This window comes from Rhinatrema bivittatum, chromosome 2 (assembly GCF_901001135.1).
Source record: "Rhinatrema bivittatum chromosome 2, aRhiBiv1.1, whole genome shotgun sequence".
Classification (NCBI taxonomy): Eukaryota; Metazoa; Chordata; class Amphibia; order Gymnophiona; family Rhinatrematidae; genus Rhinatrema; species Rhinatrema bivittatum.
In genome coordinates this window covers 156,568,915-156,596,733 of record NC_042616.1, presented here as the reverse complement: position 1 = coordinate 156,596,733, position 27,819 = coordinate 156,568,915, and the positions used below count along the sequence as shown (strand labels likewise).

General features: G+C 40.6%; 1 protein-coding gene across 1 annotated transcript in view; it reads left to right on the top strand.

Annotated features, from left to right (window-relative positions):
* LOC115083238 overlaps window positions 1-27,452 on the top strand; it is a 36,792-nt gene extending 9,340 nt beyond the window's left edge. Inside the window, exon 3 of the mRNA XM_029587046.1 lies at window positions 27,304-27,452. Coding sequence (XP_029442906.1) covers window positions 27,304-27,452 — 149 coding nt within the window. The remainder of the gene's footprint in view (window positions 1-27,303) is intronic.
* Window positions 27,453-27,819: the final 367 nt, after the last annotated feature.

The following is a 27,819-nucleotide window of genomic DNA, read 5'->3' as shown; positions in this document are numbered from 1 at the left end:
TAAAGGCAATTCTCTCTTAATGAGCACTTCCAATATTAGGTCTAAAGTTAGCCGGAAAAGGCCTATCCAGCTAACTAGAGATTTATTCATTAAATGTTAATTTTTCAATATCTACGCCACATGTGCTATGGAAGTGCCCGCATACTTTTAATCATTCTGAGGAGGGCAATTTTCAGTCAAGTTATTTTACTTGGGTATATTATAATATTACTTAACTGTGTGGTGGTTATAAATATGTCCCATTTTGAAGCTTTTTTCCAGATCTAGGTAAACATGATTTAGTGAAGCCAATTTTGAAGAAACTGTTTTAGGATGACAACTTGGTTGAAAACTAAAGGCTGGCATCTAATATACTATTTTATTAAGCAGATTGAAAGGGTGGCATTGGCTAAGCTTTCAGAGCATCTAACTGAGAGGAATGTTTTGGATCCATCTCAATCTGGTTTCCACACTGGTTTAAGTACAAACATAGCTTTGCTTGCTCTCACAGATGATTGGATTTTGAATATTGATAAGGGTCAATCTTCTATCTTAGTACTTTCAGATCTTATGGCTGCATGTGACATCGTTGATCAGAAGATATTATTATCAATGCTGAGTTACGTCAGTGTCAAGGCATGGTGGCTTAGTGATTTTACACTGTTTCAGTTGAATGGAAGGGTGAAGACTTCTTCTCCAAATAGGTGGAATGTAATATCTCACAGGGGGGCGGTATTTCTGGAACATCAATTTACGCTTTCTGTTGGACATCATTAGATCTCTTGGGTTTAGTTTTCAATGTTAAACAGATGATCTGCAAATATATTGTACTTGTTATCAATTATGGCTGATTGGATGAAGGCTAATAAATTAGATCTCAATCCTAAAAAGGAGGAGATTTTTTGGATTGAAATGGCAGATCCTTAATCTGGGAATTTTCAAATTTGTTTGGAAGGGGTTGTTCGTCCATATATGCCCCATGTGAAAAGCTTGGAAGCAACTCTTGATTCTATGCTTAATACTGAGCTTCATATCTCTTCTATTATTAAAATCCAGAATATTGTCAAACCTGGGAATTCAATGGGTTTGACCTGGAAACTCCAGAATTCTAAAGGAATTGCCAGGTCTCTGGGCCAAAATCAGAAACTCCAGGTGCAGCTGTGAAGAGGCCCATGGTGTTGCATGCCTGAAGCAAGACATCATTTGGGCCCACACCGGCGAGAATAAAGGCAAGCATTGGCATATGACCAGAAGAAAGAACTGGGGGCAACATGAGCTTGCATAGACCCCAGAAGAGGAAGTTGATTAGGCCTATGTGTGCAGGAAAAGGGAGGAGCATCAGCACAGCCAGAAGCAGGAACGGAGAAGCCTTTGCCAGCGTGGGCTGGAAGAAGGAGCTGACTAGCATCTGCCTGCACAGCTCGAAGAAAGTGGAAGAGTCTTGTGGTCTGCATGGGTACCACGGAGGAAGGTTCTACTGCTGGACTCTCAGTGGGAAGAGAGGGTGTGAATGAACATAGGTATGAGAGGGAGAGAAGAGCAGTGAGAGTGTGAGTGAGCAAGGTTGTGTGAATGGGCATGTGTATGTGAAAGTGAGAGTGAACACGTGAGTGTGTTAGAGTGTATATGAGAAAGGAATTGTGCCCACCCCGCTTTGCTAGCTGATCCATGATAATCTCAGGTGATTAGAAATGAAAAATTCCCAGGCATGAATATTGTTGAAGGCTAGTTTCTGGTTGTTCACTTCAAGAACATATTTCTTCTGTGTTGTTTGGTATTCATAGGCTTCCTGTTAAACTTTACACCCAGATTTAAGGTTCTTTTACTAATATTTGAAGTGGTTTATGGTCTTGGTCTAGATATTTAATTGACAGGCTCTGTAAATATGTGCCAAATCTCCCCTAGAGGTCTTAGTAGTGATTTTTTTTTTGTTATTTTTCCTTCAGTTAAGAAATGCAAGCTTCTTAACACTCAGAAACAGACATTTACATGTGCAGCTCTATCCTTGTGGAATTCACTCTATAAATACTTGGGCTATTCAATGAGTTTGAAGGTTAGTTATCCTGTTAATTTGTTAGTTAGAGTGTTGGGAGGGTGGTTTTAGTTTTCTGCTGTTTAGATTTATTGTTGCAGATTTTGTTTGATTGGGACAAGATATTAATTTAGGACTATTTTTTTTTTTTTATATACGTGTGTATATTTAATTTTTATGCTGTTAATTTTGTCAGTACATCACCTTGGGCTTTGGGATAGGCATTTAATAAATTTAAATCAAAGAGCAATGAATTAATAAATAAATTTGAAAAATTTCCTGTTACGCGCCCCACCCGAGGTCGTCCTGCGTACGGGACCGCTCACCTTCGGGGGTCACAAGGCGGGTCCCGGTCCTGGTCCCGGTCCCGGTCCTGTCTCCCTCACGGCTCTTGCAAGTCTGGCTAGGCCCCGGTGTCCCTAGCCTGTTTCTGGCCGCTGTGGTGTGGAGGACGGCAGAGGCTAACAGAGACGGCAGACGGGGATGTAGGCCTCCCTTTGCCAGCAATAGATGGCTGTCTGAGTTGCTGAATCCCTCATTCCCTGAGCAACCTGCTTCTTCCCAGTCCTGGACGCTGCTGCTTCTGCAGGAGCTGGGCTTGTGGCCTCGCCGTCACCTGCTCCATCTTCATCCTCATCTTAGGAGGAGGAGGAGGACAATGATGAGGAAGAGCTGTTACCTGTGAAGACAAAAGCAAATGTGTGTCATATTGTGTGCGCCCATGCTGCAGAGTATGATGCGCAGGATGACATAGGCACTTAGAGGAAGTACCTTTTGAGGAAGAGGTGAAGGCAAAGGGAAGTGTTTTTAGGTATGGGACAACCCTGTCATCAAAGTACTGGTTTCCATATAGATAGGTTAATGGATATCCAGATGATTGATGTGAGCAGGATGTGCATTGATGGAGGCTACTATGTGCCAGGTAGTGAGGGTAAGAAAAGCGTGACAGGGTTGATAGTGACCATTAGAGGTGTATGGAGCAAGACATGTAAAGTGATGATGCTACACATTATTCTATTGTACCAGACCCTTGTTGTTTACTCCCACTCCTACATGGATTTCCATAAAAGTCCCTGAAAGTGTGCCAGCTAAGGTAGAGGTTGTTTTTCCTAAAATCTCTAAGGATAGTGGAGCCTGTGACAGAAAGACTTGTGAAGGATGGTACTGTAAGGTGAAGGCTGAGATCACATGTGGCAGAGCTGGGGGCAATTAGTGTGGTACTTGATGCAGAGAGTACAAAGATGGAGCTAGTTGACTGTTCCCAGTTGGCTTGAGGAATATCTTACCTTCAGCCCCATTCCAGCGAGCATGCAGTTGGTCCACTCAGCACCACCGCTTCAGATGTAGCTCCTGGGCCTTCTTCTTCAGGTCTTCAATCTATAGGGAAAAAAGGATGATCCCCCATTAATACTGCACTTTGCTTTCAATGTAAGTACCATATTGATACGTTATTATGGATTGTTAATCTTTACCTGAGTAGCTGTAGGATTCTGAACCTCCCCCCAGTAGCCCCGCATGCATATCCTGACTCACTCCACCCCTCCCTCACCACCACTCCCACTAGCCCCCTAGTTTCCCCCCCTCATGCATGGCCTGACCCTCTCCAACCCCTTACCCCCATTCTACTTGCACCATATGGGTAGGAGGAATCACTATTGAATGTGGTGTGCAGCTCACGCCAAGTGTTTTTATTCTGGAATAGGTTCCACCATTCCCCAAGCACAAAACAGAGGTTGGCCTCATTAGCCACCTCCAAGAACGCCAGCCATTGGATGTCCCTGGTGGTGAAATTGGGCTGCTGGGTAGGAGGAGGCACAGACAATATCCAATGCCCCTACGGATCTGGAAGTCGTGTGTGGATGAAGCGGGCATGTAACATGAGTGCACAAGATTTTTTATGCACGCACCTATGCGTGGCTGATATGCTTACATTTGTGCATGGTCATGTGTGCATTTTCTAAAGTATGTGCATAATTTGGCGTACCACTGAAAATTCCTTTGTTTTGCCGCATGCACCCTCATAAATTAAGCAATTAAGTATGCATATTCATGCTCCTTTTAAAAATCTGTGTGAAAGGTTTTGTTAGGGGAAGAGGTGCTTGTGCATTCCCAGGGACATCACTCACCTTTCCCTCCAGGAGAAAAGAATATGCTGCATTTAATCTTTAAAGTAGATACAGCACAGGCATTGACGATGCAAGGTTCCCCACACTTCCCTTTCTATTTGCCTAACCTCCAAGCGTGAGCAGGTTATGAAATCCAATACCAATAGACCTTTATTATGTCTAATTTAGCTGTGTTTGTCCATTTTAACCTTCATATGTAAATTTGCTGTGCTTTACTTTTAACTTATGTATGTATATTTGTAAACCGCCTAGACGGACATGCAAATGTCTTATTGTTTGCGGTATATAAACATTTTTAAATAAATTAAATAAATAAATGAAATCTTTAAGGTAGAATTTAAAACTCGTGTGTGAGCGTCCATGTGTGCTCAGTTCCCGGCGTGTGCACATATGGATGCAACAATTTTACAACATGCGCGCATCCAATAAAGGAGCGGACTGAGAGGGAACTTCCTAAACCCCTTACCTAACCTGCCTTCCTTTTCCCCTATCCATCCCGACCCCTAAAACCCCGTTAACTACCCTTCTTTTTTTTGTTTTACAACTTATGTGGGCCGGTCGGCTCCCGGCGAGCTTCAGTGGGACAGTGCCTAATGGTGCTGTCTCACCCCACCCACGCCCCACCCAGATCCCACCCCCAGCCTACCCCTTTTTCCTAAACCTGTTCTTCGGCGAGTACCAGGAGATACATGCATGGCCGCAGGGGTCTGAAAATCCCTGCGGCACGCGCACAGCCCAGCCACACACATACCCGGGAACTTTTGATTTCCAGTCGCCTTGAGATTACCATGGGAATTTGCTCTCATAAACACTCTTACATTTTCACACTTACTTTCACTGCTCATTCTCTCACATTCTCACATGTCCATTTACACTTTTAATTCTGCCAATCTCCCACCAACACACACACACACACACTCACGACTCTCCCTCTTCCATACACACATGCCCACTCACTTTCACACCCATGCTCACTTGCACTCAGCTCTCTCACCTACAAACACTCTCAGATCTCTTCTTCCTACACAAATACACACTCACTCACTGTCACAGACATGCTCATTCTTTCTCTCTCCCCCCCCTTTCAAAACACACTAGCAACAGGAGACTCTGACTTGGGCTCCTGGAGCAGTAGCAGCCTCTTCTTCTCCTCCTGTGCTGCGGGACGCTGCCTGTTTTTTACTCCTCGTTTGATGCACGGGCAGGAAATCGCAATGTCGATTGGCCAAGGCAAATAGGATGGGGCGGGCAAGTGGCTGGATACAGGAAACAGGCTGTGCAGGAGCAGGTAGTGTCACGAGGAAGCAAAGTTAAGAGTTAGAAAGGTCTGGAGATGGTAGAAATCACTGTCGAGTTCCTCCTTTTTCAGCTGCGCAAGACCAATGACGTTTCTTTCTTCTTTCCGGGTCCAAGCAGATTGGTTTTGCTGCAGCACCCGGTGATATCCGGTATTGGCCCGGAGACTCAATAATTCTTTTAGAATTCCAGAGTCTCCGGGCCAAATCCGGAGAGTTCCCATGTATGGCCACGCGCATATCTCCCAGTTTTCACACACACACTGGGCTTTTAAAATCCAGCCTTTTATGTACTATATATTTAGCCTTTGACTCTTTTACTGAAAGTTGCAACAAATGTAGAAACATACGGGACAATTTTCAATAAAAGGCCGTGTGCCTGACTTAGCAGGTCAGAGATTTAAGGAATTCTGATGATATACTGTATTTATAGTTCGCAACCATTTTTACAATTTTAGCAACAAGGCAGTTTAAAACATTTTTCTGGTATAATAAGTGCTTATAATCTTACAGGTTGATTTTAAAAGCATTATTCATGCAAAAATGCCCACTTATGTGCATATATATGCCGCATGTGAGCAACACAGATTTTAAAAAGCCACAAAATATGTGCGTATTTACCCGTGCATGTGTGAGGAATCTGGGGATGAGAAAGGGGCAGGGCATGGGTAAGGCTTGGGCATTCCAGGGAGGGTCCAACACTTGCATGTGCAACTTGGAATTTAAAAAATGAAACCCACAGCGCACGTATGCTAGCTAGCTGCGTAATTTTACTGCTGCTCCTGAGGAGGATTAAGTCTGTAGATCTCAAGTTTTAGGGCTTATAGGACAGAATGAGGGATTTGGGTCAACTGGGCAGTGTGCAGGATGAAGAACCAGAGGGGTCTAAAAGACCTCACTATTAACTGGATAGACTGGTAGACTAATTGTAAAACTGGGAATGTGCCTCACACAAGCATGTTTTAAAATTCACTGACATATGTGCGTAAAAGCCATCAGAGTCCTACTGAAGATACTTATACCTTAACTGTGCTAGAGTGACCTCTTAAAATTAGTATACTTATGCATGATTGGTGCATTTTAAAAGACACACACACAATTGAAAATTCTAATGTATTCTCCAACATGCGCTTGTTTTAATATTGACCTCCAAATGAGTTCCTCAGGTAACTGGAGATAAAGAGACTTGCCCAAGATCACAAGGAATGTCAGTTGTAGCAGTGGGATTTGAACCCTTGTTTTCTGGTTTGAAACCCTTTGACTCTAACCACCAGGTCACACCATCACCCAGATAAATATCTAATAGGTGTGCTGTAGCTTATATGTGTGGGTGTTCTGTTTGTTACTGTTTTTGCTATGTAGATTATTTAACAGTTAGATTAGTGGCTTGGCCTTGCCTTGAAAGACTAGTGTTTTGTTTGAGTCAAGCATCTTGACCACCATTTTATTGATGTATTTTAGATTGATGTTTTTTTCATTTTGATGTATTTTAAATTGTGTGTTTTTGATAGACATTGTATTTTTGTGTCTACAGTATAAACTGTCGGGTTAAATTCATATAAGGAATGTGGTATAAAATGTGACATAGCATATTATCTTGATCTAGAAATGTTCTTAATAAGTTGCTGGAAATCTCTATCAAATTCAAGAAGCTTCTTAGGTTCTAACAGTTCTTGGAGGCACATGTAAATAGGGGGGGAAAAGTTGTATTCTTGTACCTGCTTTGGTGGCCAGCAGCAATTCCTGTAAGAGTGATTGTAGGCCTTGGCAGCTCCCCTGGCTGCAGTTCCGAGCCTACAGCTGACAGATGCTATTGTACAAAGAGAGTAGCGCTCCTCCTAAAGGAATCTGGTAGGAAATGGCCACAAGCACAGTTGGGTTCCCTCTGGGTTTTGCAGAGGGGACAGTTTAAGCTGTAATACAATCTCATGCACAGGGGAGGCCTACACAGATAAGGGAAAGCCCTTGGAAAAAGATCTCTTGGGAGTGGAGGAAGATAAAAAGAATAGAGTATCTCAGAAATGGGGGTGGGCAGTTAGCAGGATGGCTGTTTGGGGCTTGATCTGTAGAAGAAAGACTATTCTGAAAGAGTGAAAGAAACAACTCTGAGGGAAATGAGAATGAGGGTGACTAAGCAAATCACCTAGACTGAAGCAGAAAACCACACTGACTCCAGCCTTTTCAAGTGCAGTTTTCCAGTTTTATTCTCAAACACAGTAATTTCACAAAATAGTGGATTGCCTTACCTCAGGACACTGTACTTACAAGCTTTAGAGAGAGTTAGGAGTTCCTGCACCTGGAAATGTGGGGCCTCCTGAACCCAGCTGGGCTTATACTCGTATCCTGCCCAGCTGGTCCCGCCCTCAGGACTCACCTTACCTAGCAGGGTTCCGCCCACAGAGCTCTCTCCATCTGTGGGATTTAAGGTGGACCAGGTATCAAGTCTGGTCCTGCACACACAAAAAGGGGGGAAAAACAGGGTCACTTCATCACAGAGAGAAAGAGTAGCAGAGAGAGTGTAGAGAGCCATTGCCTTGATCCAAAGAGTGTGAGTCTGGTTAACAAAACAGGTTATATGCTCTTTAGATTTGAACGAGGAGGAGAGCTAAAAAGGAAAATATACAAGGAAAAATCCACATTGATTACCGGAAGGTTTTGTGGCTGAAATACAGAGAGTTAAGAGAAAATGTGTTTGAAACGTATGTTTTAAGTAAACAGATAAGAGGAAATCTCTGTTTACAGTGAGGAGTCTATGGACATACTGAATTCTTCTGTTTCTTTGGTATTAGTCAGAGACATGTGTTTGTTTTGTTTTGTTTCGTTTTTTTTCTATAATCTGATTATTGCAGTTCCCTTAAGTTGGGGTAATGGTACACTTGCACTCTTAGAGGTGAATTTTCAAAGAGTTCAGTGCATAAAAATTAGCACATACATTCGGAAAAAGTCAGTACTTGTGTATTCTGTATTTTTTATAGAAAGTTGAATGCACATGCGTTCTTTACATTTCACATCCAAATATATGCATGTAAAAAATAGGGTGGAGCCTACATATGTAAGTTGCTATTTTAAAAGTTGAGTGTACATTTGGCAATTTACATAATTTCATTTTATATAATCTGTAGATTCAGCTGTACCAATGTTGTTATTTACTTTCATGTGTACCATTTATGATAGATGTACCAGTAGCTTATAACAGGAAGGGGGACTATGCCTAGCTCTCCCCCCCCCCCCCCCAATGCTTAATAGAAATATTACAAAGTGTGAAATCTACCCCCCTATAGATAGTTTGCCATTTACAATGATGCATAATGTTGGCTTAAGCTTGTCTGTGTGCCCTCATTTTGACAGAGGTCTATCCAGACCCTGCTTATTAGTGATGTCAGGTTAGTGTCAGTGTGGTAAGGAGTAGGGGTAAAGCAGTGGTATAAAAACCCCTACTCCCATGAGAGTAGGGGGAGATGTGAGGATTGGGATTCAGCAGATGAGTGACGAGGATTCCAAGCTCTGGAATCCTGGTAGTCTCAGATCCCTCTCCCATTGAGGGGGCTCCATAGGAAGTGTCTCCCGCTGAGAGGCTCCTGAGAGGAGGAGAGAATTCCAGGAGGGGAGTTCCTGGGAATTCCTTGAGAAAGAGAGAGAATTGCTTGCAGAGGTTGGCCAACTAGTATATTCGGAGGTGCCAAGGGAAAGGGTATCTTGCCTGGAGAAGCTACCAGATTCAAAGACTGATTCATCCATCATCAGTCAGAGACTCTAGAGCTAAGTGAGATAGGAAAAGATTATAGAGGAAGAGTTTACAGCTGCCAAACAGGTACTGGGAAGGCCCAGGGTGGAAGAGGTACCTCCCCCAAAGAACTGACCTGTTTGAAGGAGTGTTAGAAGGAGACTGATTTTTTATTTTGTTTGTTGTGAATTTTGTTGCACTACAGGTGTAATATCCTATGTGCACTATTTTGAACTTTGCATTTTGCTGCCAGTTTGTCAGTAAAGATTTTATTTCGAATAACAGCTTGGTGTGTGAAGAGTGATTTTTGTTACTCGACTGGTGTTCAGAAGAATCCCCCCATAAGTAGAACAAACCTTAAGGGCCTCGAAACCCCCCCCCCCCCCCCCCCCCCCCCCCCCGTGTAGGAAACTCATGTCAATCATGGGGGCCTTGCATGATCTGTGGCCCTCCCTGGCAGGGGCTACAAAAGGTTTTACTCACAGAAAGTTACAAATCATGATAAATAAATAAATAAGCAGTGACGAGACATTTGACAGTTCAGATGATCTGCATACTGAGGGACTGGAAGGCCTTTCTGTTCCTGTAGCTCCTGTCGGTAGCAGCTGGTGGCCTGATTGCAACGTGAATGTAATCTATTGCCCTCAAAGCTGGTGAGAAGCTAGCAATTTCCTAAAAATCTCATGATTCACCGTTGCAGCTGTGTTCCTGAGGAAAAGAAATGTATTGATTGTTTCTCCTGAGAATAGCTTCAATAAACTGGGACATACAGTGAGAACTGGATGGCTGGGCATGTAGTGGGGTCACCCCAAGGTGGTCTGGAAGGCAGTGCTGCATTGACATCCACAAACAAGGCATGTCTTCTCTGCATTGGATTCGCTAAATTCCCCTTAACTTGTGGCTGAGAGGTAAATAGTTTCTTTGTCAAATCTGTATCTGATGAATACTTGCTCATCGGACAACAGTCAAAACCTGATTCTGGAGCATATCTCCTCCTTTCTCTGCCCTCCTCTACATGACATTTATTTGATGTATTCATTTATTTCCAGCATTTACAGTTCTATGTTTCTATGTTTCTATCCAGTCAATCAGAAGATCAAGGTGACTTACAAAAAATACGTTCGCAAAAACAATAAAATATACTCACATAACATCTTATAGTATAATAAATTACTTACGCAAATTATAAAACAATAAAATCATCGGTACAATCTAACCCAATGAAATATTCAGATTTAACAGAGAACCAACTGATATTACAGATTCTTAAAAGAAATAGTGAAAAAAAAAAAGATTTTACAATCTTTCCTTAAAGATAGATAATCATCACATAAATAGACAAATTTAGGGAGAGAATTCCATATCACAAGTGCTTTGCCTCTTTCAGCCTCTGGGGAAAAATACTCTTACTTAAGAAAATTAATAATACATCTAAACATACTCATTAACCAAAATTAAATTTCTAGAACGTCGAGACTCAGACAAAGCAAATTGAAACTGTTGATGGCGAGAGCTCCTGAAAGATTTTATACTTTCTTCCATTTGTATATTTTTTGCTCTGTCAGCTAGACCCTTCCTTAACTTGTTGATTGTAATAATATAATCAGAAAATCCTATTGCACTCAAGGAAGGGTCTCCCACTACCATCGAACCTGAAGCATGTCCAGACTGTAGACTCCTCACTACATCAAATATTTCCCTACCAAAATAATTCATCTTCTCCTCCTTAATTTTCAAATTATAATCTCTTAAATGCCTCTTACAAACTATCTTATCATTAATTTGTTGAGAATGGAGCCATCAGCATTCAAGTTTGCAACTTTTTTTAAACAATCTGAGCTCAACTAAAAACCAATGAGAAATTTTTGTTACAATTTTATCCCACTCTACATATTCAAATATATCCTGAAATTATCCAGAAAGGGACCACTAGCATTTATATTGAGGTAACTTCTCAAATCTATAACCTTCTGCATATTTACCCTTTCTGAAAATCCATTTTAACTGGGAGCCCTCAACCTGAACCAACCCCATTCCAACTTAATAAAATATTAAGGCCAACAAATACTTATTTCTTGTAGACAACTCCAGTGGGACACCACAAATAATGTCCTCTTTAACAAGCCCTATACCCCAAGCTCTCTATAGCCCACCCTTGCTCAACCCTAAATACAAATCAAATGCAAAAAACTAAAGTGATACAAAGATAAGCAAACAATAGAAACTTACAATTTCCTGAATCTATGGGAATAATCTGGGTTAGAGCATAACTGTTTTGCACCCCCAGGGTAAACAAAAGAGCAAATCATGAGATGAACCTCTTTTGGTTTCACCCCCTTCGGAAGAAAACCCACTGCCAACAGAACCGCCTCTGGACCAGGACTGGCTTTTGCAACAGCTGGCCTAGAAATGATATCAGCAGGTGAAGGATAGGTTTAGGCATTCACACAAAAGAAAAATTCAGGAACTGATAATACACCAAAGCAACAAAAAATAGAATTAAACAAACCCCCAAAACACCAAGGACATACTGCTTACTCTTTCATGTATGGTTCATGTATGGTTCCTGCTTGGCCACTAGATGGTAGTACCGTTTAATCTATTGTGAAGTACAAGGAATCTTTCATCCTGACGGGTTCAATAAAAGTGTAATGGTGTGTTGGAGTAGAGCCTACCCTTTACAATGGAAGTCACTAAGAGGACAGAAGGTGTCCTGAAGTGTGGTCTATCTGGTAGAAAAGGGAACTTTCTGGTAAGGGAGGTTCAAAAGTAGTTCAGTGGGTAAAAACTATTTAGTTGAGTGTCTTGGAGGTTCATCCTCCAAAGAGATGGGATTTTGGGGAGTATAAAATATGCTTTCCATGAAGTATAAGCAGGAGTTCTGAAGAGTTTTAAGGTAATTACCAGAAGAGATTTGAGAAGTTTTGGGAGTTATGGGAGTCTGAAGAAGTAAAGGAGCTACAAGAAAAAAGGCTTGCTGGCTTGCCTTTTCAGTCCTTTGGAGTGTATTTGAAAAGGAAGGGAACACTTTCTGTGGGATAGGCAATCCTGGATTTGTCAATAGGCTCATTAAGCCTGAGCCTAGGACAGCACATATCTGAGGGTGCTTGAGTGCTTAGCCACAGGTTAGGAAAATGGATGCTAGTTAACTTCCTAACCTGACTGCCGGCACTTTTTTTTTTTAATTCCTCCTTTTTCTGTTCCTCCGACTTAATATCGTCATGATAGTAAGTCAGAGGAAGTACAGAAAAGCAGTATTTTTGCTTTTCTGTCAACTTTTTGGGCTCCTCAAAATGTAAAGCCTGCTCGGGGCAGGCATTTATTTTTGAGGGTAAAAATGTACGTGTCAGGTGCACTTTTTTTTTTTGCATCGGGGGAAATAGCTAAGAGCCTCATCAACATGAATTTACATGTGATAAGCGCTATTACCAACACGCTGTATTGGACGTGAGCTTTGGATGCACTAACCCCCGTTTTGCATTGGGGTTATGGAGGCATGTCCAAAACGCACGTCCAATCGCATGTTAAGCCGAGCGCTGCAGCCAGCACATGGTATTGCATCGGCCTGTTAGTGCAGAGAACAGGAGGGGAAGGGTGAAGCTAGAAGGGACAGAGCAAAGAAAAACAGCCTCCCCCCTACCCATCCTGTGCAGGGAACAGGAGAGGGTTGAGACCAGAGTACATAGCAGCTTACTGTCTGCCTGGTACCAGGGAAGGTTTCTTCTGGGTCAGCAGAATATAAGAACATGCCATACTGGGTCAGACTGTGTTACTTTCTAGGAACTACAGAGAACTTAGGGAAGATTCTTGCTGTCTGTAAGATTTGATTGGTGGAGAATAATTCTAGAGGAAGTGAAAAGTGTGTTCGTGCACATAAATCATGGAAACTTAGAAGCATGATGGTAGAAAAAGATCATAAGGCCTATCTAGTCTGCCCAAACTTCCAACTAATTCAGTTTTACAATCCTCACCACTCTTTTGGAAATCCTCTTTGTTTATCCCATTTTTTCTTAAATTCAGATACTGTACTTTCTCCAATACCTCCACTCAGAGGCTGTTCTGTGCATCCACTACTCCATAAAAAAAATATTTCCTTAGATTACATCCGAGTCTACCACCTTTCACCCTCATCCCATGACCCTTTGTTCTAGAGCCTTCTTTCCATTGAAGGAGGCTCATCTCCTGTGCATGGAAACCTTGGAGATATTTAAATGTCTCTATTTTATCTCCATTATCTCGCCTTTCCTCTAGGGTATACACGGGGCGGATTCCGGGTAAAGATCGGCCTGGGAATTTTCCACCCAGGCCGGCCCAGGAGATACCCTGTGGTCTGCCGAGCACTGCTCTGTTGCGACCGCGCTCGGCAGACCAAGTGACCAGAGCAACCGGCTCACCGGGGGATGCCCGATCCTCCGATAGGCCAATCCGCCCCTGGGTATACATGTTTAGATCTTTAAGTCTGTTTCCATATGCTTTAGAACTAAGATCATTGACCATTTTAGTAGCTACTTTATGAACTCCAGCCAGTTTATTTCCTTTTGAAGGTCCTTCTCCAGAATATTCCAAATAGAACAGTTCCTTCACAACGGTTTACAGAAGGCATACAATATAACACAATATAAAAACAATAAAATTAATAAATCAAATGCCAAACATGCCATTTAAAATACAATTGTACATAAAATCATCATAAATATTAAACTAAAACTTCTACTCTGCATATCCCTCAATCTATAAATTAGGACATAAAATATCAAAATAAAATTATAAAAATTATCCCTTACAAAGTAAAACCAATAAATCAAACCCCTCTATATTTCACTGGTTTCTGAAGCAAATGCCTGTGTGAACAGCCAGGTTTTAAGCTCTGACTTAAAATAGAGATGTTATAAGAGGAAATAACCTTTTTGTTAGGAAAGTAAATAAAGGAAAGAAAAAAAGAGGCAACTATGGTTTTCTAAAGAAGAAGCTGAAAATGTAAGGGAACATAAGAACATAAGAACATAAGAAAATGCCATACTGGGTCAGACCAAGGGTCCATCAAGCCCAGCATCCTGTTTCCAACAGTGGCCAATCCAGGCCATAAGAACCTGGCAAGTACCCAAAAACTAAGTCTATTCCATGTAACCATTGCTAATGGCAGTGGCTATTCTCTAAGTGAACTTAATAGCAGGTAATGGACTTCTCCTCCAAGAACTTATCCAATCCTTTTTTAAACACAGCTATACTAACTGCACGAACCACATTCTCTGGCAACAAATTCCAGAGTTTAATTGTGCGTTGAGTAAAAAAGAACTTTCTCCGATTAGTTTTAAATGTGCCCCATGCTAACTTCATGGAGTGTCCCCTAGTCTTTCTACTATCCAAAAGAGTAAATAACCGATTCACATCTACCCGTTCTAGACCTCTCATGATTTTAAACACCTCTATCATATCCCCCCTCAGTCGTCTCTTCTCCAAGCTGAAAAGTCCTAACCTCTTTAGTCTTTCCTCATAGGGGAGTTGTTCCATTCCCCTTATCATTTTGGTAGCCCTTCTCTGTACCTTCTCCATCGCAATTATATCTTTTTTGAGATGCGGCGACCAGAATTGTACACAGTATTCAAGGTGCGGTCTCACCATGGAGCGATACAGAGGCAATATGACATTTTCCGTTTTATTCATCATTCCTTTTCTAATAATTCCCAACATTCTGTTTGCTTTTTTGACTGCCGCAGCACACTGAACCGACGATTTCAATGTGTTATCCACTATGACACCTAGATCTCTTTCTTGGGTTGTAGCACCTAATATGGAACCCAACATCGTGTAATTATAGCATGGGTTATTTTTCCCTATATGCATCACCTTGCACTTATCCACATTAAATTTCATCTGCCATTTGGATGCCCAATTTTCCAGTCTCACAAGGTCTTCCTGCAATTTATCACAATCTGCTTGTGATTTAACTACTCTGAACAATTTTGTGTCATCTGCAAATTTGATTATCTCACTCGTCGTATTTCTTTCCAGATCATTTATAAATATATTGAACAGTAAGGGTCCCAATACAGATCCCTGAGGCACTCCACTGTCCACTCCCTTCCACTGAGAAAATTGCCCATTTAATCCTACTCTCTGTTTCCTGTCTTTTAGACAGTTTGCAATCCACGAAAGGACATCGCCACCTATCCCATGACTTTTTACATTTCCTAGAAGCCTCTCATGAGGAACTTTGTCAAACGCCTTCTGAAAATCCAAGTATACTATATCTACCGGTTCACCTTTATCCACATGTTTATTAACTCCTTCAAAAAAGTGAAGCAGATTTGTGAGGCAAGACTTGCCCTGGGTAAAGCCATGCTGACTTTGTTCCATTAAACCATGTCTTTCTATATGTTCTGTGATTTTGATGTTTAGAACACTTTCCACTATTTTTCCTGGCACTGAAGTCAGGCTAACCGGTCTGTAGTTTCCCGGATCGCCCCTGGAGCCCTTTTTAAATATTGGGGTTACATTTGCTATCCTCCAGTCTTCAGGTACAATGGATGATTTTAATGATAAGTTACAAATTTTTACTAATAGGTCTGAAATTTCATTTTTTAGTTCCTTCAGAACCCTGGGGTGTATACCATCCGGTCCAGGTGATTTACTACTCTTCAGTTTGTCAATCAGGCCTACCACATCTTCTAGGTTCACCGTGATTTGATTCAGTCCATCTGAATCATTACCCATGAAAACCTTCTCCATTACGGGTACCTCCCCAACATCCTCTTCAGTAAACACCGAAGCAAAGAAATCATTTAATCTTTCCACGATGGCCTTATCTTCTCTAAGTGCCCCTTTAACCCCTCGATCATCTAACGGTCCAACTGACTCCCTCACAGGCTTTCTGCTTCGGATATATTTTAAAAAGTTTTTACTGTGAGTTTTTGCCTCTACAGCCAACTTCTTTTCAAATTCTCTCTTAGCCTGTCTTATCAATGTCTTACATTTAACTTGCCAATGTTTATGCTTTATCCTATTTTCTTCTGTTGGATCCTTCTTCCAATTTTTTAATGAAGATCTTTTGGCTAAAATAGCTTCTTTCACAAAGAGGATAGGTGACATTATCTGGAAAAGCTAAGAGAAGCCGGGAAAGTAGTCAGGAATGCAAAGTTTCAAATGGAAGAAAAAATAGAAAATATTATAAAATGGGGTGGGGAAAATTCATTATTTATTTATTTAAAATATTTATTGACCACCTACCTATAATTCTAAGCAGTGTACAAATTTAACATCCATAATTATAATACATAAAATATAAGGTGTTATTCATCTAAATTAAACAGTCATAAAAGATAGCATATAATTTCCTACTTCTTCAAGAATTATCAGCAACATCATTATGTCAAGTCAGTGCATTCTGTACTATTTCACATATTGAAGGCTGCCTGGATAAAGAAGGCTTTTACCCTTTTCCAAAATTTCAGTAAACTAGTTTCTTCTTTTGGACACACTGGCAACAAGTTCCAAATAAGAGGACCTTACACATAGAAAAGCCTATCATGTGACTCTTCTAATCTAACCAATTTAATGGAAGGCACATCCAGTAGGGAGTTGGATCTTAAAGCCCTAGAAAGCTGGTATAGCTTTAACATGGAATTAAAGCCACTTGAAGCCAGCCCTTTTATACTCTTGAATACCAAGAGAGCCATCTTAAACTTTTTTTCTCCAAACAATGGGCAACCAATGGTATTTTATTAAGTTTGGTTTTATATGATATGAGGTAGGGATCCCAGCAACTGCCTAATTTTGGATACATTGAAGCACTTTGGTCATATTCAAAGGTAGTCAAATATATAGTACATTGCAATAATCGACAGTTGACATTACCATAGAATATATGACTGTCTTTAGTCACCTTCTTTTAAGAAAGGATGTAGCCTTTGAAGTATCTGTAACTTGAAATAGGATGAGCACACCACTTGTTTAGTTTGTGGGCAAAAATACAGTTTTGTATCAAAGATTGCACCCAAATTGCGGACTTCATGAGAAATCATGATATTGAAACTATCAAAAGAAAAATGTGATGATATTTTGTCGGAGAGGAATTAATAGAGATATAAAATCTCATTTTTTTCCATATTGATCAGCAGCTTAATTTTAGTCAGCCAAGCTTGTAAACTCAAACATGAAGCAACCTTCTGCATCACATCAAGATAAGATCCCCTAATCAGAATGTAGAATTGGAGATCATCTGCATATATTCTATATCTGACGTACAAGTCAGCAAACATGTGACAAATCGGCTTTAGATAGTTATTGAATAAAATGGCTGAAAGAGCTTATCCCTGAGGCATTCCAGATAGAATCTTAAATAGCCCAGATTTATTACTGTTTACTTGAACTTGATAGCTTCTATTCTTCAGAAAGAAGGAAAACCATTTAAGAACCAAATCACCAAACCCAATTTCTTGTAAACATTTAAACAAAATATTATGATCTATTGTGTCAAATGCTGCTGAAAGGTCAAGTAACACCAACAAAACTTTGGTGCCAGAATCAAATCCTCTTCTGAATGCATCACATAGTGATAGTAATAAAATCTCAGTACTGTGGCCTGGCCTAAAGCCGTACTGCTGTAAATCTAGAATGTCATATTTGTCCATAAAATCTTGCGATTGTTTTAGGACAACTTTCTCTGGTATCTTAGCCAAGAAATGTAAGTTGGAAACTGGATGATAGTTCTTAAAGTTGTCCTGTGCCAAGTGTGGCTTTTATAAAACCATTTCCGTTTTGATGAATAAAAAACTTTTGGACCAAAAATCTCCTTGCACTCCTGTTGGATTTGATTTTTTATAAAACCAGCCATACCAAAGCTTCCTTCATAGGATCCGGAATATGTCCTTCATTACAGAATAAATTCACAACATTTGTAACAAAGGGGGCAAGATCATCTAAGCAATTTGAAAGACACATTTGAGCAATCGCTCAATATGCAGTAGTTAACTTTGAGATCAGCCATGATATTGGTTATTTATTCTACGGTAGTTTCCTTGAAAACTTCACATCTAATTGGGGTATCAAGATAATCAATTTCTTGAATCACTCTTGAAGGAATGAGCAACTCAATATTTTTAACAAAAAACTGACCTATCAGATTGAGATCAATATGATTACCTGTGACAATATTAGGTGATTTAATCATAGATTTCACAATAAAAAACAAGTCTTTAAGTTAATTGGTGGGTTCACGAATCTTATTAGAAATGCATTGGCGCTTAGATTGGTCGGTCTTAATCTTATCTTCATCCATTAACAATAAAATTATTTTTATCTTGCTCTAAATGGGACTTTTTTTTCAAGATATGTTAGTGATAGGAGGAAGTACAAAAGTGTCATTGTGAGTCTCAGAGGTGAAAGGAAGGAATATGTACGGGCTGATGAGGAAAAAGCAAAATTGCTTTTTCCTCATCAGCCCGTACATATTCCGGCACTGGATGGCCGGCGCCATCTTTAAAAATGGCATGGGCCATCCAGTGCTCCTACCATGTGACAGGGGCCAATGGCACGGATACCCTGTCACATGGTAAGGGCAAAGGGCCATCGGTGCCATTTTGATTAGTGGCAGCCAACGGCCCGGGAGCGGGAGATCGCTCCCGTGTCCCCCACTGGACCACCAGGTACCTGTAAAATGTTTCTGGGGGGGTCGGGAGGGTGGGGGAAGCAAAGGGATTCATTTTAAAGGGTCGGGGTGGGTTTAGGAGTTATTTTTGTGTGCCGTTTTTCCCGCCCTCCCCCAAAACGATAAGAGAACCCCCACGATCAATATTGTGGGGTTTTCCTATTGTTTCAGGGGAGCCCCGATTTCTGACGATTTTGAAAATATCGACGATATTTTCAATCGTCTGAAGCCCGATTCACATCCCTAATATTTAATGCTAAAAAATGCAGTTATGCACTTAGGGGAGAGGAATAGGATAGGGAGTGAAATTCTTCTAAACATGAAAAAAGGGCAGGATCTGGGGGTGATCATATCTGATTATCTTAATGTGGCCAAATAACTAGATTACATGACAGCAAAAGCCAGAAAGATGCCTGGCTGCATTGGGAGAGAAATGGTCAGCAGAAAAAGAGAGGTGAAATTGCCCCAATATAAGTCCCTGGTGAGACTTCATTTGGAATATTCTGGAGAAGGACCTTCAAAAGGAAATAAACTGGTTGGAGTTCATAAAGTAGCTACTAAAATGGTCAATGATCTTAGTTCTAAAGCATATGGAAACAGACTTAAAGATCTAAAGATGTATACCCAGAGGCGGATTGGCCTATCGGGGGATCGGGCATCCCCCGGTGAGCCAGTCGCTCTGGTCATGTGGTCTGCCAAGCACGGCCGCAACAGAGCTGTGCTCGGCAGACCACAGGGTATCTCCTGGGCCGGCCTGGGTGGAAAATTCCCGGGCCGATCTTTACCCGGAATCCGCCCCGTGTATACCCTAGAGGCTGTGTGTAGGTCCAAACTGCTGAAATGACCTCCTGAAGGATGACAGGACTTTTACTGACCTACTGTCATTTTGTTAGGCATTAAAGACATTTTAATTCACCACCACCTATTTGTAGAATGTTCAGGCTGAGCAGGTCCTCTGTCACTAACTCATTGTCACAACTAAGGTAACAGCTAGAGCTGGGGAAACCCCACAGGGCAGCACAGGACTTCAAGGCAGGACAGAGAGGATCCTCCACCTGTAGCAGCCACCTCCCCTGCATGTTGAGCCTTTGGGTTCTGGCACCTGCCAGGATTTAGACTGTGACTGGAATCAAGGTGTAGGCTGGAACTTGGAGACACAGGCTGGAGACAAGAACTAGATACAAAGGCAGTGCAGGGCTGGAGACTGAGGCAAGGACTGACTGGCAGTGCAGGGAACAGATACAAGGGACAGGACTAGGCCAGACAGCCAAGGACAGGACAGGGCAAGCACAAAACACAGACAAGACAAGGACTAGATAGGACAGATAACACAGAAGGCCTGAAGACCACAAGCTTGAGACCCAAAGGCCACTAAGCAGAAGGCCTGAGAAGCCTACATGACTAAGCAGTAGGCCTCAGAAGGTCACAGGACTAGGCAAAACAGAGCTGGAAGGCCCTGAGACCACAGGGAAAGCAAGGCAGAGAAGGGCCAGGCAAGGAACCGAGAAGACTTGATTGATGACAAAGCTTCAGTTATTGCAAGAAGCGGGACTAAATAGACCAACCCCTGCTGACTCATGAGCCAATGATGACTGGCTGGAGCAAAAGCAGATGTAGCTCTGTGGGGACCTCTGGTAGCAGGAAGGCTGCATAGCAGGCTGAATCGTATCACTAATAAGTTAGATGTAATGTATTTATGAATTTATTCAGAATGGTGTGTATGATGATATTGTTAATATGTTCTTACTTTTACTATATATTTTCTATTTTCTATTGCTTATTTTATTTATTTTATCCTTATTTTGATTCTGTTACTGATATGTGTTTATTGATTATTGTAATATTTATCTGATGTAACCTGCTTTGAGAACTTTCTTGTGATGGATATAAATCTATGTATATAAATATACATATTTCATGAAATAGAGATTTGTAAGCCATAATATCTGCATGCCTGAATAAATATACTTCTTATTCCTAATAGCTACCACAGAAAATCAAACTATTTATGAATCCATATTAAAACTGGAAGCTACATTTTAGTTGCCCAGGTACATTTTCTGAGTATTTCTATAAACAGGTACATCTTAAAATTCATGGTGTCCGAAGTTAGGGTGTTCCTCAAGGCTCCCCACTATCCACCATCCTCTTCAATGTTTACCTCCAGCTCTCAGTCATCATCATTAGAAGCTTTGGTCTCAAAGTGTACATCTATGCTGATGACATACAGATTCTTCTCCCTCAACTGGACTCACAGGATAGCATACCGGTGCTCATCAATCAGTTCCTTAATCCAGTAACAAACTGGATGGCTACCTATCGACTTCAATTAAACAAGGATAAGGCAGAAATCCCATGGGTGAGTAACATGGCCAGAAAACACCCCTCCACTTTCTTTGGATTACATCACCCTACACAATCAATGAGAGGTTAAAAGTCCAGGTGTCATTCTTGAGCGTGCCCTGCTCATAAAGAGTCAAGTAACAACAGTAACTCATAAAACCTTTTGGTTTCCATGCATGGTAAAACAATTGCACTTCCTCCTAAAACCAGCTGACTTCAAAACAACCCATGCAATCATAGTACTATTGTAATGCCATCTATAAGGATCTGTATCAAAAGATGATTGCCAAACTTCAGGCAATACACAACGCTGCCACTGGAACTGTCCGCTGCAAGAGACAATGGAAATGGGCCACTCCTCTATTGTTCTCACACGACTGGATACCCATTTCTCTACACATTAAATCCTGTCTCTCACTTTCAAAGCAAAGAAAGGCATTGGTCCTTCTGACAGTATCTGACAGAAAGTGAGGGGATATCACGCCATCCGAAGCATGCATCCAACTCACAAATACATTACCACCTAATCATGTTCACTGCTCTCTAGCTGAAAAAAAACCAAGATCCAGATCCTTTAAGGTGCAGCACCAGACTTGTGGAACACATTCTTCCCTCACCCCTAACCTTGTGAGCCACTAATAAGGGCTTGGCTTTCTGTCACCTGCTGAAAACCTGACTCAGCTGCCAGTATTGCCACAGACTAAACATAGCATCTTTTGATTTCTCACAATAGGCTGCAGGTCTACAGACATTATATATTAGTTCCTCATATAGCCTCAGCTTTTCTATGTACTGTTTTTGTTACGATCTAGAATGTGTTCTTCAGTACCTACTATAACTGTAATGTACTCACCTTACCCTTTCATCTTTTGTAATGCTTTCTAAAGTAGTGCTCCAGTGGAATAGGAAACAACAATTACATTCAATTAATGGAACTGAAAGGAAAAACATGTGAATGCATAGGAAATGAATGATTTAAACATTCCTGCTGGTATAATGTAATCATAGGCTATAAATATGGCCCTACCTAAACTTTGGGATAAACGCAGATGGTTGCAGTAGAATAGTGGACAAGACAGAAAATTGCGGGAAAAAGCTGCTTGACAGCCCACAGGTAGAAAAGAGCTGATCAGAAAGGCTCTAGTTAAATTGAGATTTTATGGAAATTGTGGATACCACAATATTAAGGCCTTAGCTATGAAATTATTATCATCAGGAGACTGCGAGGAATATTTCAGGGAACCAAGGTGAATTAAGGTTTGACCTTCTTTTTTAATATCTTCTTTCTTGACACTTTCTCTCATATGCACTTGTTTTCAGGTTCCAGAAATGAGCTGCATTGATCCTGTTTTGAGAGATCAGTCATAACTGTAAACAGCAGGTCCGGTGATTTATGACTAAGCCTGCTGATGCTCCTTGGAGATGTTTGAACCACCTGTGGATTGAGAACTGGCTTAAGGAACTGGGGATTTAGAGGCTTCAGGAGTAACTGTGCCCTCCACAGTCATACATGGAATGAAAGCTACAGTAATTTGAAAGTGATTACAGCAAAATAAAAAATGAGCAACTAGCCAGTCTGTGATAAACAGATTTTTTTTTTCAAGCCTTACAATCAATCTTTGTGTTTTAATGAAATCAGCATGAGCATGACAAATATATAAGATTTCTAAAGCCAGAAGTAATGCTTTTAGAATGATTCACTGCATCCCATCTGTATAACCAATAGATTCGACATGCCATGCATCTCTCGGGGTGGGGTTCATAATGAACTTTAAAATGATTCTCAAGATTATCGACTCTCAATAGCATTTTATACCAGTTGATCAACATTGGTGGGTAAGGCACAAAATAAAGCTAAAATATACAAATGATATGTCCTGTAACTTTGGGAGTCACCCGGACAAATCTTTGGTGTAAAAAATATTGCCCTCTCCCCCAAGTCTCCATTTAAATTTTGTTTGAGTAATTAAATTATTACCTGCACAATATTTATCCAGGTAAAAAAAAAAGAGGTGGTGTTGGGGCATTCCTAGGGCCGATTAGCGCTACTTATTCAGCGCTATCCAGATAAACGTATTCCGGTAAGCCTGGTCATGCTGGAGGACTGTCCTAAAATTATCTGGAAAACATTTTAACAGTAAATTTTTTCTGTATCCGGATATATTCAGTGATATCCAGTTATGTTCCACTGAATATTCAGAGAACTTTCCTGGATTACCCAATATTGAACCTCACAGGCACTGAGATATGTCATACTGAGTCAGACCAAAGGTCCAGGGAGCCCAGCATCCTGTCTCCAGTAGTGGTCAGACTAGGTCACAAGTACTCAGCACATCCCAAGAGATAAGGGGTGGCTCCCCCAAGTCTAGCAGGTAAAAAATTGGTTTATGGACTTTTCCTCCAGGAACTTGTCCAAACTCCTTTTAAACCAGTGTTGTACAGTAGATTCCTTAAAAATATATCCTCTGCCATCAGGGACATAGGGTGATTGACTGCTGAAGTTGGTGGTGCACCAGAAAATTTGCTGCTGTCAAGTGCCCTAGAACACAGTCCACCCTCCTACATTACAACTGTATGCTCACAGCAACCCAATCCTTAGAGGGAAAAGTAGCTAAGTCTATCCCTTAAAATAATCGCCTAATCTGCTAACATCAGTTACAATAAAATATGTGAATGAAAAAAAAAAATTTCTGCAAGAACATTCAAACCATTTTTATGCAATCAAATGAAGTTAAGAAAGAGTAAACTGTTTAAAATAGAAATGAGAAAAAGAGGACCATAATGAGGTAAAAGCCAGTGATGATAAGTACCATAATTTTTACAGCAAAAATTCAAGTTACACAAGAACTGGACCTTTAAAATACATTCAAACCCTTACCAAATACAAAATAGAAATGTGCTACCAAAAACTGTACTGAAAACCAGAAGCTCAAATGCAATAAAATCAAGAGATATAAAACATTCATAATATTAAAATAATGCTAATAAAAAGAATAAATGTCAACGCAGCAGATGAAAATCCAATAGTTTTAAAAAGCTTGTTTAAATTTATTCTAATATTTCTGAAACTTTAATAAAATATTTCAAAACACCTGATAAATAAAACATCAAATAATTTAAAAAATGTTCTATTACTTCCCCCAAAAAATGCGGATGACAAACAAATTTTAATTCCAATTCAAAATTCACTGGATGATACTTACAAGAAAAGTGTCACATATCTATCTACAATCAAACATCTGCTAACTCGCTTGAAACTCATAATTAACATTGAAAAAAATGAATTAATTATCATGGATCGGAAACCCAGCCCATCACCTCCACCTCCCCTCTTGCTCGAGAACCATAATGAACCCATCTTCCCAGTATCACATACACGCAACTTAGGAGTGATCATTGAACATAAGAACATAAGAACATAAGAAAATGCCATACTGGGTCAGACCAAGGGTCCATCAAGCCCAGCATCCTGTTTCCAACAGTGGCCAATCCAGGCCATAAGAACCTGGCAAGTACACAAAAACTAAGTCTATTCCATGTTACCATTGCTAATGGCAGTGGCTATTCTCTAAGTGAACTTAATAGCAGGTAATGGACTTCTCCTCCAAGAACTTATCCAATCCTTTTTTAAACACAGCTATACTAACTGCACTAACCACATCCTCTGGCAACAAATTCCAGAGTTTAAATGTGCATTGAGTAAAAAAGAACTTTCTCCAATTAGTTTTAAATGTGTCCCATGCTAACTTCATGAAGTGCCCCCTAGTCTTTCTACTATCTGAAAGAGTAAATAACCGATTCACATCTACCCGTTCTAGACCTCTCATGATTTTAAACACCTCTATCATATCCCCCCTCAATCATCTCTTCTCCAAGCTGAAAAGTCCTAACCTCTTTAGTCTTTCCTCATAGGGGAGTTGTTCCATTCCCCTTATCATTTTGGTAGCCCTTCTCTGTACCTTCTCCATCGCAATTATATCTTTTTTGAGATGCGGCGACCAGAATTGTACACAGTTGTAAGGAATCAGGTAGGCGAGGATAAGGTAAAAGTAAAATAATATGTTTATTGGTATACAATCTTAAGTCCAAGTATTAAAAGTATACAGTTCTAAGTATATACAGTTCTAAGCATTTACAGTTCTAAGCATTAAAGATATTGCTTAAGCATATACATCTGTATCCGTGCGCAATATTTCGGCCAATACTCACAACACCCTTTTCGTCATCAGCCTGGCAAGGAGAGAGCGCATCACAGGCGAGAAAAGGGGTCTCTTTTCTCTTTGTACGTCTACAAAGACTAAACATCACTTTGCATTTTCCGCAAAGGAACTCTCTCAGTTTGTCGGCCAAAGCTACCTTTCTTTTATAGCCTAATGTAAACAAGTGTGCGTGCCGAATCTTGTGTTTATGCCAGGACAGGATTACTCACAATCTGTTTACGTTCTCAGAATCAGACCTCAGCTAGCAGTACCAACCTAAACAATCTAGACTCAAGGATAGATAGTCAGGTCATCTTACTCCAGGCTGAATGTCAGTGCTGCAGCTGATTCTGCAGTGTCCCTCACAACAGTATTCAAGGTGTGGTCTCACCATGGAGCAATACAGAGGCATTATGACATTTTCCGTTTTATTCACCATTCCCTTTCTAATAATTCCCAACATTCTGTTTGCTTTTTTGACTGCCCAGCACACTGAACCGACGATTTCAATGTGTTATCCACTATGACACCTAGATCTCTTTCTTGGGTTGTAGCACCTAATATGGAACCCAACATTGTGTAATTATAGCACGGGTTATTTTTCCCTATATGCATCACCTTGCACTTATCCACATTAAATTTCATCTGCCATTTGGATGCCCAATTTTCCAGTCTCACAAGGTCTTCCTGCAATTTATCACAATCTACTTGTGATTTAACTACTCTGAACAATTTTGTGTCATCTGCAAATTTGATTATCTCACTCGTCGTATTTCTTTCCAGATCATTTATAAATATATTGAAAAGTAAGGGTCCCAATACAGATCCCTGAGGCACTCCACTGTCCACTCCCTTCCACTGAGAAAATTGTCTATTTAATCCTACTCTCTGTTTCCTGTCTTTTAGCCAGTTTGCAATCCACGAAAGGACATCGCCACCTATCCCATGACTTTTTACTTTTCCTAGAAGCCTCTCATGAGGAACTTTGTCAAACGCCTTCTGAAAATCCAAGTATACTATATCTACCGGTTCACCTTTATCCACATGTTTATTAACTCCTTCAAAAAAGTGAAGCAGATTTGTGAGGCAAATGAACTATCTTTAAAAAAGCACATCACAACCAAAATTAAAGATGGATATTATAAAATATTAACCCTCAAGACGCCTAAAACCTTTTCTAACCACTGAAGATTTCAGATCTGTACTTCAACTACTTATTTTCTCCAATATCGACTATTGCAACTCCCTATTACTTGGACTTCCATCTTCGAGCATCAGACCACTCCAATTCCTACAAAACGCAGCAGCAAGAATTCTAACACATGTTAAAAAACATGAACACATTACACCCATCCTTATTTCCCTACACTGGTTACCAATCAAATACCGTATTGAATACAAAACCCTGAACATTACACACAAATTAATATATAAAGATGAATTTAACTGGTCAATCATTAACCTTATTCCTCACATGACTCAACAAAACCTTCGTTCAAACAACAAAGGCCTTCTGAAAATTCCCCCTGTTCGAACAGCTCAACTATCAACAACCCTTCAAAGAGCCTTCTCCATCGCTTGCCAAAAATTATGGAACTCACTCCCCATGGACCTTAGAATGCAACCCAATTTGAAAACATTCAAAAGAGATCTGAAAACTTGGCTGTTTTTCAAAGCTTATAATGAAACCCTAACTCTCACAACATCATCTCATCAACTGAACTCTCAAATGATCTGAAAACATGCTCAGTTACCAAGATCAATTTAACTCTGAACCATCTCCAGCTGAGAACATAACCTTTCCCATACTTTTTTATTAGCTCACTCCTCTTTACCTTACTTGCTATACCTTAATCTGACTGTATATTTACCTTATTTTTACCCTGATGATAATCTCTGTACTACTTATCTATTTCTCCCTTTTTGTTATTTGTAAACCTTCATATCCCTTGTTTGCAGGCTTATCAGACGAGACAGAAGGTGGAAATTATAGTCCTTTGCCTGGCAGTGGAAACAGCACTGGAGAACAGATGAAATGGACAAATCAGGATCTCCCTATCCTGATTCTACCAGCTCAGAAAAGCTGCAAGAAGGACACTGGAGGATGATGGCTGTGAGCTATGGATTCAGGACAACTCTCTGCATCAGTATTTTGGAGAAGAGTTAATGAGATGACATCTCAGGAAACCTGGAATGGGATAAGGCTGGAATTCCCACTTGTGCACAGCAGAGACAGGATTGTAGTTGTAGATAGTCCCAAGGCAAGAACCAGAGTTGTGTAAAGCAGGGACTGGATTGAAACTGGTGAGACAGAGGCAGGCCTAGGATGCAGGCGCCTCCTGCAGGTTATTCAAACCCAAGGACCTGGAGTTGCTGTGGAATGCATAGCTTATGAGGGTATACGTCTCCTGAAGATCGAGGGTGCTCAGCGGAGGAACAAGGAGACTTGCGATGGCTACAAGTATGGAAACCTGG